Source organism: Engystomops pustulosus, chromosome 7 (assembly GCF_040894005.1).
Source record: "Engystomops pustulosus chromosome 7, aEngPut4.maternal, whole genome shotgun sequence".
Taxonomy (NCBI): domain Eukaryota; kingdom Metazoa; phylum Chordata; class Amphibia; order Anura; family Leptodactylidae; genus Engystomops; species Engystomops pustulosus.
Genome location: NC_092417.1, coordinates 1,519,583 through 1,533,880, shown reverse-complemented (window position 1 = coordinate 1,533,880; position 14,298 = coordinate 1,519,583). Strand labels below are relative to the sequence as shown.

General features: G+C 54.8%; 1 protein-coding gene across 1 annotated transcript; it reads left to right on the top strand.

Moving 5' to 3' along the window:
• The first annotated feature begins 2,262 nt into the window (after positions 1-2,262).
• Positions 2,263-12,697, top strand: LOC140068638 (uncharacterized). The gene is made up of 6 exons (XM_072114021.1): positions 2,263-2,500; positions 2,571-2,720; positions 3,539-3,661; positions 3,734-3,844; positions 12,107-12,224; positions 12,301-12,697. The coding sequence occupies exons 1-6, from the start codon at positions 2,435-2,437 to the stop codon at positions 12,333-12,335; spliced, it is 603 nt and encodes a 200-aa protein (XP_071970122.1). The 5' UTR covers positions 2,263-2,434; the 3' UTR covers positions 12,336-12,697.
• The last annotated feature ends 1,601 nt before the right edge of the window (positions 12,698-14,298 follow it).

Below are 14,298 nucleotides of genomic sequence, written 5' to 3'. Positions count from 1 at the left end.
GCCCCCTGCTGGTGTGATGATGTGGGGGCCATGGTATAGGACAGACACCCCTAGGAGTGATAGGAGGACACACTGCCCCCTGCTGGTGTGATGATGTGGGGGCCATGGTATAGGACAGTCACCCCTAGAAGTGATAGGAGGACACTGCCCCCTGCTGGTGTGATGATGTGGGGACATGGTATAGGAGGACACCCCTAGAAGTGATAGGAGGACACACTGCCCCCTGCTGGTGTGAGGATGTGGGGGCCATGGTATAGGACAGTTACCCCTACGAGTGATAGGAGGACACACTGCCCCCTGCTGGTGTGATGATGTGGGAGCCATGGTATAGGACAGTCACCCCTAGCAGTGATAGGAGGACACGCTGCCTCCTGCTGGTGTGATGATGTGGAGGCCATGGTATAGGACAGTCACCCCTAGGAGTGATAGGAGGACACACTGCCCCCTGCTGGTGTAATGTTGTGTGGGGGGGGCATGGAATAGGACAGTCACCCCTAGGAATGATAGGAGGACAAACTGCCCCCTGCTGGTGTAATCATATGGGGGCCATGGTATAGGACAGTAACACCTAGCAGTGATAGGAGGACACACTGCCCCCTGCTGGTGTGATGATGTAGGGGTCATGGTATAGGACAGTCACCCCTAGTAGTGATAGGAGGACACTGCCCCCTGCTGGTGTGATGATGTGGGGCCATGGTATAGGACAGTCACCCCTAGCAGTGATAGGAGGACACTGCCCCCTGCTGGTGTGATGATGTGGGGCCATGGTATAGGACAGTCACCCCTAGCAGTGATAGGAGGACACTGCCCCCTGCTGGTGTGATGATGTGGGGGCCATGGTATAGGACAGTCACCCCTAGCAGTGATAGGAGGACACTGCCCCCTGCTGGTGTGATGATGTGGAGGAGCCATGGTATAGGACAGTCACGCCTAGGAATGATAGGAGGACACACTGCCCCCTGCTGGTGTGATGATGTGGAGGCCATGGTATAGGACAGTCACCCCTAGCAGTGATAGGAGTGCACTGCCCCCTGCTGGTGTGATGATGTGGAGGAGCCATGGTATAGGACAGTCACGCCTAGGAATGATAGGAGGACACTGCCCCCTGCTGGTGTGATTATGTGGGGGCCATGGTATAGGACAGTCACCCCTAGGAGTGATAGGAGGACACACTCCCCCCTGCTGGTGTGATGATGCGGAGGAGCCATGGTATAGGACAGTCACGCCTAGGAATGATAGGAGGACACTGCCCCCTGCTGGTGTGATGATGTGGGGGCCATGGTATAGGACAGTCACCCCTAGGAGTGATAGGAGGACACTGCCCCCTGCTGGTGTGATGATGTGGGGGCCATGGTATAGGACAGTCACCCCTAGGAGTGATAGGAGGACACTGCCCCCTGCTGGTGTGATGATGTGGGGGCCATGGTATAGGACAGTCACCCCTAGGAGTGATAGGAGGACACTGCCCCCTGCTGGTGTGATGATGTGGGGGCCATGGTATAGGACAGTCACCCCTAGGAGTGATAGGAGGACACTGCCCCCTGCTGGTGTGATGATGTGGGGGCCATGGTATAGGACAGTCACCCCTAGGAGTGATAGGAGGACACACTGCCCCCTGCTGGTGTGATGATGTGGGGGCCATGGTATAGGACAGTCACCCCTAGGAGTGATAGGAGGACACTGCCCCCTGCTGGTGTGATGATGTGGGGGCCATGGTATAGGACAGTCACCCCTAGCAGTGATAGGAGGACACTGCCCCCTGCTGGTGTGATGATGTGGGGGCCATGGTATAGGACAGTCACCCCTAGGAGTGATAGGAGGACACACTGCCCCCTGCTGGTGTGATGATGTGGGGGCCATGGTATAGGACAGTCACCCCTAGGAGTGATAGGAGGACACTGCCCCCTGCTGGTGTAATGATGTGGGGGACATGACATAAGCTTGAGAAGGAACAGCTGTGGGGACATTAGTGCAGGGGGTTTAGCTGTGATTTGGGGGTGACAGCATTATGCGTTGCAGGGTGGGTCACCCCCTCGTGGCTCAGCAGTATCGCGGTTCCTTTCTTCTGGGTCTTGTTCCTGGTGACAGTGGGCCCATTCATGGGAGCAGGAACAGAGGAGCGTTGTGTGAGGGGTGGTCCGGGGGGCTCAGGTGTCCGGCAGGACCAGGCGCATTATTGTCACTGCAGGAACATTATCCGAGGCGTGGGGGCGGGGGGCTGCATACTGTGCCGGGGAGGGGGGGCGTCCTGGGGGTCCTTACAGGTAATATATAGGTGTATATATGCTATGTATATGTATGCAGGGCCCGCCCCCAGCCCCTCCCCTCTCACCTGGCAGGGGGGGCTCCCTATATACCCCTCCCCTCTCACCTGGCAGGGGGGGCTCCCTATATAACCCTCACACACCTTACCCCAGGATCTGCGTACACCGCCATGTCCAGTGAGGAGAAGCCCCCAGAGCCCTGGCCCCCCAGGGTCCAGCTGAAGACCCCCCCATATGTAAGTAGCCCCTTATACCCCTGTGTGGGGAGGCTCCGGCTGTGGGGTCACGCTGCCTTGTGTTTTCCAGTCTTTCCCGGTCGGTCTGGAGGTCCCGGCCCCCCCTCCCCCCTCGGGCCGTAAGCTGCTGATAATGACCATTGGGGCTGTGACCACCCTGGCCATCAGTGTCCTGGGGGTCCTGCTGGCCACCTACCTGGGGAGGCTCCACTGCAGCCAGGTAAGTCTCTCTTATATGGGGACTCCCATCTAAAGAGGGGGGGGGGGAGTATTTAAGGGGGGTCTCAGTTACTGGTGGGGTAACACAGGGCAGTATTTGGGGGTCTCATTAGCTTATGGGGTAACACACGGGGCAGTATTGGGGGTCTAAGTTACTGGTGGGGTATTTGGGGGTCTTAGTTACTGGTGGGGTAACACATGGGGCAATATTGGGGGTCTCTGTTACTAGTGGCGTATTGGGGGTCTCAGTTGCTTGTGGAGTAACACATGGGGCAGTATTTGGGGGTCTCAGTTACTGGTGGGGTTTTGGGGGTCTCAGTTACTGGTGGGGTATTGGGGTCTCAGTTACTGGTGGGGTATTGGGGTCTCAGTTACTGGTGGGGTATTGGGGTCTCAGTTACTGGTGGGGTATTGGGGGTCTCAGTTACTGGTAGGGTAACACACGGGGCAGTATTTAGGGGTCTCAGTAGCTTGTGGGGTAACACACGGGGCAGTATTTAGGGGTCTCAGTAGCTTGTGGGGTAACACACGGGGCAGTATTTGGGGGTCTCAGTTACTGGTGGGGTTTTGGGGGTCTCAGTTACTGGTGGGGTATTGGGGGTCTCAGTTGCTTGTGGGGTAACACATGGGGCAGTATTTGGGGGTCTCAGTTACTGGAGGGGTTTTGGGGGTCTCAGTTACTGGTGGGGTAACACACGGGGCAGTATTTGGGGGTCTCAGTTACTGGTGGGGTATTGGGGGTCTCAGTTACTGGTGGGGTAACACACGGGCAGTATTGTGGGGTACCCCAGGATGTGACGCTGTTGTATGTCGGTGCAGGGGGGAGCCCCCGGCTTCCTGCCCCCCCAGTTGAATGTACAGAACGAGGCGTCGCTGCTGCTGGCGTTCAGTGAGCTGAGTGAGCAGGGGGCCGCGCCCGGGATCACCTGTGACCTCAGAAATGTGAGTATGAGGGGGAGGGGGCTCCAGCGTTATTGGGGTGCACTCACACTGCGCCCCCTGTCCCCCCCCCAGCACCTGATGGTCTATCACGGGCAGCCGGAGGGATGTGTGGTCCGGAGAATGGACGCCAGCGAGAGCCTGCCCCCCTGCCAGGAGCTGGAGGACTACTTCCAGGCCGTGCTGGTGAGTACCACAGCATAGTAATACTACCACCACATAGTACCCCCACATACTGCCGCTACACCCCCACATACTGCCGCTACACCCCCACATACTGCCGCTACACCCCCACATACTGCCGCTACACCCCCACATACTACAGCTACACCCCCACATACTGCCGCTACACCCCCACATACTGCCGCTACACCCCCACATACTACAGCTACACCCCCACATACTACAGCTACACCCCCACATACTACAGCTACACCCCCACATACTGCCGCTACACCCCCACATACTGCCGCTACACCCCCACATACTACAGCTACACCCCCACATACTACAGCTACACCCCCACATACTGCCGCTACACCCCCACATACTACAGCTACACCCCCACATACTACAGCTACACCCCCACATACTACAGCTAAACCCCCACATACTGCTGCTACACCCCCACATACTGCCGCTACACCCCCACATACTGCAGCTACACCCCCACATACTACAGCTACACCCCCACATACTACAGCTACACCCCCACATACTGCCGCTACACCCCCACATACTGCCGCTACACCCCCACATACTACAGCTACACCCCCACATACTACCGCTACACCCCCACATACTACCGCTACACCCCCACATACTACCGCTACACCCCCACATACTACAGCTACACCCCCACATACTGCCGCTACACCCCCACATACTGCCGCTACACCTCCACATACTACAGCTACACCCCCACATACTGCCGCTACACCCCCACATACTGCCGCTACACCCCCACATACTGCCGCTACACCCCCACATACTACAGCTACACCCCCAAATACTACAGCTACACCTCCACATACTGCCGCTACACCCCCACATACTACAGCTACACCCCCACATACTACCGCTACACCCCCACATACTACCGCTACACCCCCACATACTACCGCTACACCCCCACATACTACAGCTACACCCCCACATACTACCGCTACACCCCCACATACTACAGCTACACCCCCACATACTACCGCTACACCCCCACATACTACAGCTACACCCCCACATACTACCGCTACACCCCCACATACTACAGCTACACCCCCACATACTACCTCTACACCCCCACATACTACAGCTACACCCCCACATACTACAGCTACACCCCCACATACTACCTCTACACCCCCACATACTACCTCTACACCCCCACATACTACAGCTACACCCCCACATACTACAGCTACACCCCCACATACTACAGCTACACCCCCACATACTACCTCTACACCCCCACATACTACAGCTACACCCCCACATACTGCCGCTACACCCCCACATACTACAGCTACACCCCCACATACTGCCGCTACACCCCCACATACTACCGCTACACCCCCACATACTACCGCTACACCCCCACATACTACAGCTACACTCCCACATACTGCCGCTACACCCCCACATACTACAGCTAAACCCCCACATACTACCTCTACACCCCCACATACTACCGCTACACCCCCACATACTACAGCTACACCCCCACATACTGCCGCTACACCCCCACATACTACAGCTACACCCCCACATACTACCGCTACACCCCCACATACTACCGCTACACCCCCACATACTACCGCTACACCCCCACATACTACAGCTACACCCCCACATACTACAGCTACACCCCCACATACTACCTCTACACCCCCACATACTACCTCTACACCCCCACATACTACAGCTACACCCCCACATACTACAGCTACACCCCCACATACTACAGCTACACCCCCACATACTACCTCTACACCCCCACATACTACAGCTACACCCCCACATACTACCTTTACACCCCCACATACTACCTCTACACCCCCACATACTACAGCTACACCCCCACATACTACCGCTACACCCCCACATACTACCTCTACACCCCCACATACTACAGCTACACCCCCACATACTACAGCTACACCCCCACATACTACAGCTACACCCCCACATACTACCTCTACACCCCCACATACTACAGCTACACCCCCACATACTACCGCTACACCCCCACATACTACAGCTAAACCCCCACATACTACAGCTACACCCCCACATACTACCGCTACACCCCCACATACTACAGCTAAACCCCCACATACTACAGCTAAACCCCCACATACTACCGCTACACCCCCACATACTACCTCTACACCCCCACATACTACCTCTACACCCCCACATACTACCTCTACACCCCCACATACTACAGCTACACCCCCACATACTGCCGCTACACCCCCACATACTACCGCTACACCCCCACATACTACAGCTACACCCCCACATACTGCCGCTACACCCCCACATACTACAGCTAAACCCCCACATACTACAGCTACACCCCCACATACTACCGCTACACCCCCACATACTACAGCTAAACCCCCACATACTACCGCTACACCCCCACATACTACCGCTACACCCCCACATACTACCTCTACACCCCCACATACTACAGCTACACCCCCACATACTACCTCTACACCCCCACATACTACAGCTACACCCCCACATACTACAGCTACACCCCCACATACTACCGCTACACCCCCACATACTGCCGCTACACCCCCACATACTGCCGCTACACCCCCACATACTACCTCTACACCCCCACATACTACCTCTACACCCCCACATACTACAGCTACACCCCCACATACTACCTCTACACCCCCACATACTACCGCTACACCCCCACATACTACCTCTACACCCCCACATACTACAGCTACACCCCCACATACTACAGCTACACCCCCACATACTACCTCTACACCCCCACATATTACACCCCCACATACTACAGCTACACCCCCACATACTGCCGCTACACCCCCACATACTACCGCTACACCCCCACATACTACAGCTACACCCCCACATACTACCTCTACACCCCCACATACTACCGCTACACCCCCACATACTGCCGCTACACCCCCACATACTGCCGCTACACCCCCACATACTACCTCTACACCCCCACATACTACAGCTACACCCCCACATACTGCCGCTACACCCCCACATACTACCGCTACACCCCCACATACTACCGCTACACCCCCACATACTACAGCTACACCCCCACATACTACCTCTACACCCCCACATACTACAGCTACACCCCCACATACTACAGCTACACCCCCACATACTGCCGCTACACCCCCACATACTGCCGCTACACCCCCACATACTACAGCTACACCCCCACATACTACAGCTACACCCCCACATACTGCCGCTACACCCCCACATACTACAGCTACACTCCCACATACTGCCGCTACACCCCCACATACTACCGCTACACCCCCACATACTACCGCTACACCCCCACATACTGCCGCTACACCCCCACATACTACCGCTACACCCCCACATACTACAGCTACACCCCCACATACTACAGCTACACCCCCACATACTACCGCTACACCCCACATACTACAGCTACACCCCCACATACTACAGCTAAACCCCCACATACTACAGCTACACCCCCACATACTACCGCTACACCCCCACATACTGCAGCTACACCCCCACATACTACCGCTACACCCCCACATACTACAGCTACACCCCCACATACTACAGCTACACCCCCACATACTACAGCTACACCCCCACATACTGCCGCTACACCCCCACATACTGCCGCTACACCCCCACATACTACAGCTACACCCCCACATACTACCGCTACACCCCCACATACTGCCGCTACACCCCCACATACTACCTCTACACCCCCACATACTACAGCTACACCCCCACATACTACAGCTACACCCCCACATACTGCCGCTACACCCCCACATACTGCCGCTACACCCCCACATACTACAGCTACACCTCCACATACTACAGCTACACCCCCACATACTACAGCTACACCCCCACATACTACAGCTACACCCCCACATACTACCGCTACACCCCCACATACTACAGCTACACCCCCACATACTACCGCTACACCCCCACATACTACAGCTACACCCCCACATACTACAGCTACACCCCCACATACTACCTCTACACCCCCACATACTACAGCTACAACACCACATACTACCTCTACACCCCCACATACTACAGCTACACCCCCACATACTACCTCTACACCCCCACATACTACCGCTACACCCCCACATACTACAGCTACACCCCCACATACTGCCGCTACACCCCCACATACTACAGCTACACCCCCACATACTACCGCTACACCCCCACATACTACCGCTACACCCCCACATACTACCTCTACACCCCCACATACTACAGCTACACCCCCACATACTACAGCTACACCCCCACATACTACCTCTACACCCCCACATACTACCTCTACACCCCCACATACTACAGCTACACCCCCACATACTACAGCTACACCCCCACATACTACAGCTACACCCCCACATACTACCTCTACACCCCCACATACTACAGCTACACCCCCACATACTACCTTTACACCCCCACATACTACCTCTACACCCCCACATACTACAGCTACACCCCCACATACTACCGCTACACCCCCACATACTACCTCTACACCCCCACATACTACAGCTACACCCCCACATACTACCGCTACACCCCCACATACTACAGCTACACCCCCACATACTACCTCTACACCCCCACATACTACAGCTACACCCCCACATACTACCGCTACACCCCCACATACTACAGCTAAACCCCCACATACTACAGCTACACCCCCACATACTACCGCTACACCCCCACATACTACAGCTAAACCCCCACATACTACCGCTACACCCCCACATACTACCTCTACACCCCCACATACTACCTCTACACCCCCACATACTACCTCTACACCCCCACATACTACAGCTACACCCCCACATACTGCCGCTACACCCCCACATACTACCGCTACACCCCCACATACTACAGCTACACCCCCACATACTGCCGCTACACCCCCACATACTACAGCTAAACCCCCACATACTACAGCTACACCCCCACATACTACCGCTACACCCCCACATACTACAGCTAAACCCCCACATACTACCGCTACACCCCCACATACTACCGCTACACCCCCACATACTACCTCTACACCCCCACATACTACAGCTACACCCCCACATACTACAGCTACACCCCCACATACTGCCGCTACACCCCCACATACTACCGCTACACCCCCACATACTACCGCTACACCCCCACATACTACAGCTACACCCCCACATACTACCTCTACACCCCCACATACTACCGCTACACCCCCACATACTACAGCTACACCCCCACATACTACCTCTACACCCCCACATACTACAGCTACACCCCCACATACTACCGCTACACCCCCACATACTGCCGCTACACCCCCACATACTGCCGCTACACCCCCACATACTACAGCTACACCCCCACATACTACAGCTACACCCCCACATACTACAGCTACACCCCCACATACTACCTCTACACCCCCACATACTACCGCTACACCCCCACATACTACCTCTACACCCCCACATACTACAGCTACACCCCCACATACTACAGCTACACCCCCACATACTACCTCTACACCCCCACATATTACACCCCCACATACTACAGCTACACCCCCACATACTGCCGCTACACCCCCACATACTACCGCTACACCCCCACATACTACAGCTACACCCCCACATACTACCTCTACACCCCCACATACTACCGCTACACCCCCACATACTGCCGCTACACCCCCACATACTGCCGCTACACCCCCACATACTACCTCTACACCCCCACATACTACAGCTACACCCCCACATACTGCCGCTACACCCCCACATACTACCGCTACACCCCCACATACTACCGCTACACCCCCACATACTACAGCTACACCCCCACATACTACCTCTACACCCCCACATACTACAGCTACACCCCCACATACTACAGCTACACCCCCACATACTGCCGCTACACCCCCACATACTGCCGCTACACCCCCACATACTACAGCTACACCCCCACATACTACAGCTACACCCCCACATACTGCCGCTACACCCCCACATACTACAGCTACACTCCCACATACTGCCGCTACACCCCCACATACTACCGCTACACCCCCACATACTACCGCTACACCCCCACATACTACAGCTACACCCCCACATACTACAGCTACACCCCCACATACTACAGCTACACCCCCACATACTACAGCTACACCCCCACATACTACCTCTACACCCCCACATACTACAGCTACACCCCCACATACTGCCGCTACACCCCCACATACTGCCGCTACACCCCCACATACTACAGCTACACCCCCACATACTGCCGCTACACCCCCACATACTACAGCTACACCCCCACATACTACAGCTACACCCCCACATACTGCCGCTACACCCCCACATACTACAGCTACACCCCCACCCCCACATACTACAGCTACACCCCCAGATACTGCCGCTACACCCCCACATACTGCCGCTACACCCCCACATACTACAGCTACACCCCCACATACTACAGCTACACCCCCACATACTACCTCTACACCCCCACATACTACCTCTACACCCCCACATACTACAGCTACACCCCCACATACTACCTCTACACCCCCACATACTACAGCTACAACCCCACATACTACAGCTACACCCCCACATACTACAGCTACACCCCCACATACTACCGCTACACCCCCACATACTGCCGCTACACCCCCACATACTGCCGCTACACCCCCACATACTACCGCTACACCCCCACATACTACAGCTACACCCCCACATACTGCAGCTACACCCCCACATACTACCTCTACACCCCCACATACTACCGCTACACCCCCACATACTACCGCTACACCCCCACATACTACCGCTACACCCCCACATACTACAGCTACACCCCCACATACTGCCGCTACACCCCCACATACTACAGCTACACCCCCACATACTGCCGCTACACCCCCACATACTACAGCTACACCCCCACATACTGCCGCTACACCCCCACATACTACCTCTACACCCCCACATACTACAGCTACACCCCCACATACTACAGCTACACCCCCACATACTACCTCTACACCCCCACATATTACACCCCCACATACTGCCGCTACACCCCCACATACTACAGCTACACCCCCACATACTGCCGCTACACCCCCACATACTACAGCTACACCCCCACATACTACAGCTACACCTCCACATACTGCCGCTACACCCCCACATACTACCGCTACACCCCCACATACTACAGCTACACCCCCACATACTACAGCTACACCCCCACATACTACCGCTACACCCCCACATACTACAGCTACACCTCCACATACTGCCGCTACACCCCCACATACTACAGCTACACCCCCAAATACTACAGCTACACCTCCACATACTGCCGCTACACCCCCACATACTACAGCTACACCCCCACATACTACCGCTACACCCCCACATACTACAGCTACACCCCCACATACTACAGCTACACCCCCACATACTGCCGCTACACCCCCACATACTACAGCTACACCCCCACATACTACAGCTACACCCCCACATACTACAGCTACACCTCCACATACTGCCGCTACACCCCCACATACTACAGCTACACCCCCACATACTGCCGCTACACCCCCACATACTGCCGCTACACCCCCACATACTACAGCTACACCCCCACATACTACCGCTACACCCCCACATACTACAGCTACACCCCCACATACTACAGCTACACCCCCACATACTGCCGCTACACCCCCACATACTACCTCTACACCCCCACATACTACAGCTACACCCCCACATACTACCGCTACACCCCCACATACTACCGCTACACCCCCACATACTGCCGCTACACCCCCACATACTACAGCTACACCCCCACATACTACCGCTACACCCCCACATACTGCCGCTACACCCCCACATACTACAGCTACACCCCCACATACTACCGCTACACCCCCACATACTACCGCTACACCCCCACATACTGCCGCTACACCCCCACATACTGCCGCTACACCCCCACATACTACCGCTACACCCCCACATACTACCCCCACACTGCAACATGTATAACAACCACTACACTACCACCTGCACTACTACTCTCATCCTCCTCTCCATCCAGAGGAACGTCACCCTGGGGCTGTCCCTGGACGTGCAGGTGGTGGGAGTAGGATCTCTGGGAAGCCTGGTCTCTCTGCTGTGTAACAACAAGCCGACTTACCTGCTGAGCCCCCTCCCAGGTAAGTGGTAGGGAGGGAGTTATGGGTTTGCATGGGGCAGAGCCGGATCTTGTAATAACAGTTGTTGTTCCTGCAGCCTCCAGCAGAGGGCGCACCAGTCTTTCTGCCTGACCCATACAGGACCAGAACCAGGACCAGTACCAGCAGCCTCCTGCGGGTCAGAGCTCAGCAGTAGTAGTAGGATTAGAGGCCTTCACGCAACATAAACCTCCTGGATGTAGTCATCCCACAAGAACCGCAGGGGCCGGCCTACAGTACAGCCCCACCCCCTCCCATCCTCTGCAACCAATGGGGAGAACCAAGAACATCCCCAATGTGAAGAACTCCCTGTGCACTGTCTGTACTATCTGTGTGCTGTGTGCAGGGTCTCCAGTGTATCCTATGAGATGTGACATCACACTGCCTGTCTATACTATCTGTGTGCTGTGTGCAGAGTCTCCAGTGTATCCTATGAGATGTGACATCACACTGCCTGTCTATACTATCTGTGTGCTGTGTGCAGGGTCTCCAGTGTATCCTATGAGATGTAACATCACACTGCCTGTCTGTACTATCTGTGTGCTGTGTGCAGGGTCTCCAGTGTATCCTATGAGATGTAACATCACACTGCCTGTCTATACTATCTGTGTGCTGTGTGCAGAGCCTCCAGTGTATCCTATGAGATGTGACATCACACTGCCTGTATATACTATCTGTGTGCTGTGTACAGAGTCTCCAGTGTATCCTATGAGATGTAACATCACACTGCCTGTCTATACTATCTGTGTGCTGTGTGCAGGGTCTCCAGTGTATCCTATGAGATGTAACATCACACTGCCTGTCTATACTATCTGTGTGTGCTGTGTGCAGGGTCTCCAGTGTATCCTATGAGATGTGACATCACACTGCCTGTCTATACTATCTGTGTGCTGTGTGCAGGGTCTCCAGTGTATCCTATGAGATGTGACATCACACTGCCTGTCTATACTATCTGTGTGCTGTGTGCAGGGTCTCCAGTGTATCCTATGAGATGTAACATCACACTGCCTGTCTATACTATCTGTGTGCTGTGTGCAGGGTCTCCAGTGTATCCTATGAGATGTGACATCACACTGCCTGTCTATACTATCTGTGTGCTGTGTGCAGGGTCTCCAGTGTATCCTATGAGATGTGACATCACACTGCCTGTCTATACTATCTGTGTGCTGTGTGCAGGGTCTCCAGTGTATCCTATGAGATGTGACATCACACTGCCTGTCTATACTATCTGTGTGCTGTGTGCAGGGTCTCCAGTGTATCCTATGAGATGTGACATCACACTGCCTGTCTATACTATCTGTGTGCTGTGTGCAGAGCCTCCAGTGTATCCTATGAGATGTGACATCACACTGCCTGTCTATACTATCTGTGTGCTGTGTGCAGAGTCTCCAGTGTATCCTATGAGATGTGACATCACACTGCCTGTCTATACTATCTGTGTGTGCTGTGTGCAGGGTCTCCAGTGTATCCTATGAGATGTGACATCACACTGCCTGTCTATACTATCTGTGTGCTGTGTGCAGAGCCTCCAGTGTATCCTATGAGATGTGACATCACACTGCCTGTCTATACTATCTGTGTGCTGTGTGCAGGGTCTCCAGTGTATCCTATGAGATGTAACATCACACTGCCTGTCTATACTATCTGTGTGCTGTGTGCAGGGTCTCCAGTGTATCCTATGAGATGTGACATCACACTGCCTGTCTATACTATCTGTGTGCTGTGTGCTGTGTGCAGAGTCTCCAGTGTATCCTATGAGATGTAACATCACACTGCCTGTCTATACTATCTGTGTGCTGTGTGCAGGGTCTCCAGTGTATCCTATGAGATGTGACATCACACTGCCTGTCTATACTATCTGTGTGCTGTGTGCAGAGTCTCCAGTGTATCCTATGAGATGTGACATCACACTGCCTGTCTATACTATCTGTGTGTGCTGTGTGCAGAGCCTCCAGTGTATCCTATGAGATGTGGCATCACACTGCCTGTCTATACTATCTGTGTGCTGTGTGCAGGGTCTCCAGTGTATCCTATGAGATGTAACATCACACTGCCT

Bases quoted from the DNA above. Each gene is read 5' to 3' on its own strand.
- LOC140068638 (XM_072114021.1), top strand. From the start codon at position 2,435: ATGTCCAGTGAGGAGAAGCCCCCAGAGCCCTGGCCCCCCAGGGTCCAG. The intron at 2,501-2,570 runs GTAAGTAGCCCC...TGTGTTTTCCAG, and splicing joins AGCTGAAGACCCCCCCATAT to TCTTTCCCGGTCGGTCTGGA. The intron at 12,225-12,300 runs GTAAGTGGTAGG...TTGTTCCTGCAG, and splicing joins CCTGCTGAGCCCCCTCCCAG to CCTCCAGCAGAGGGCGCACC.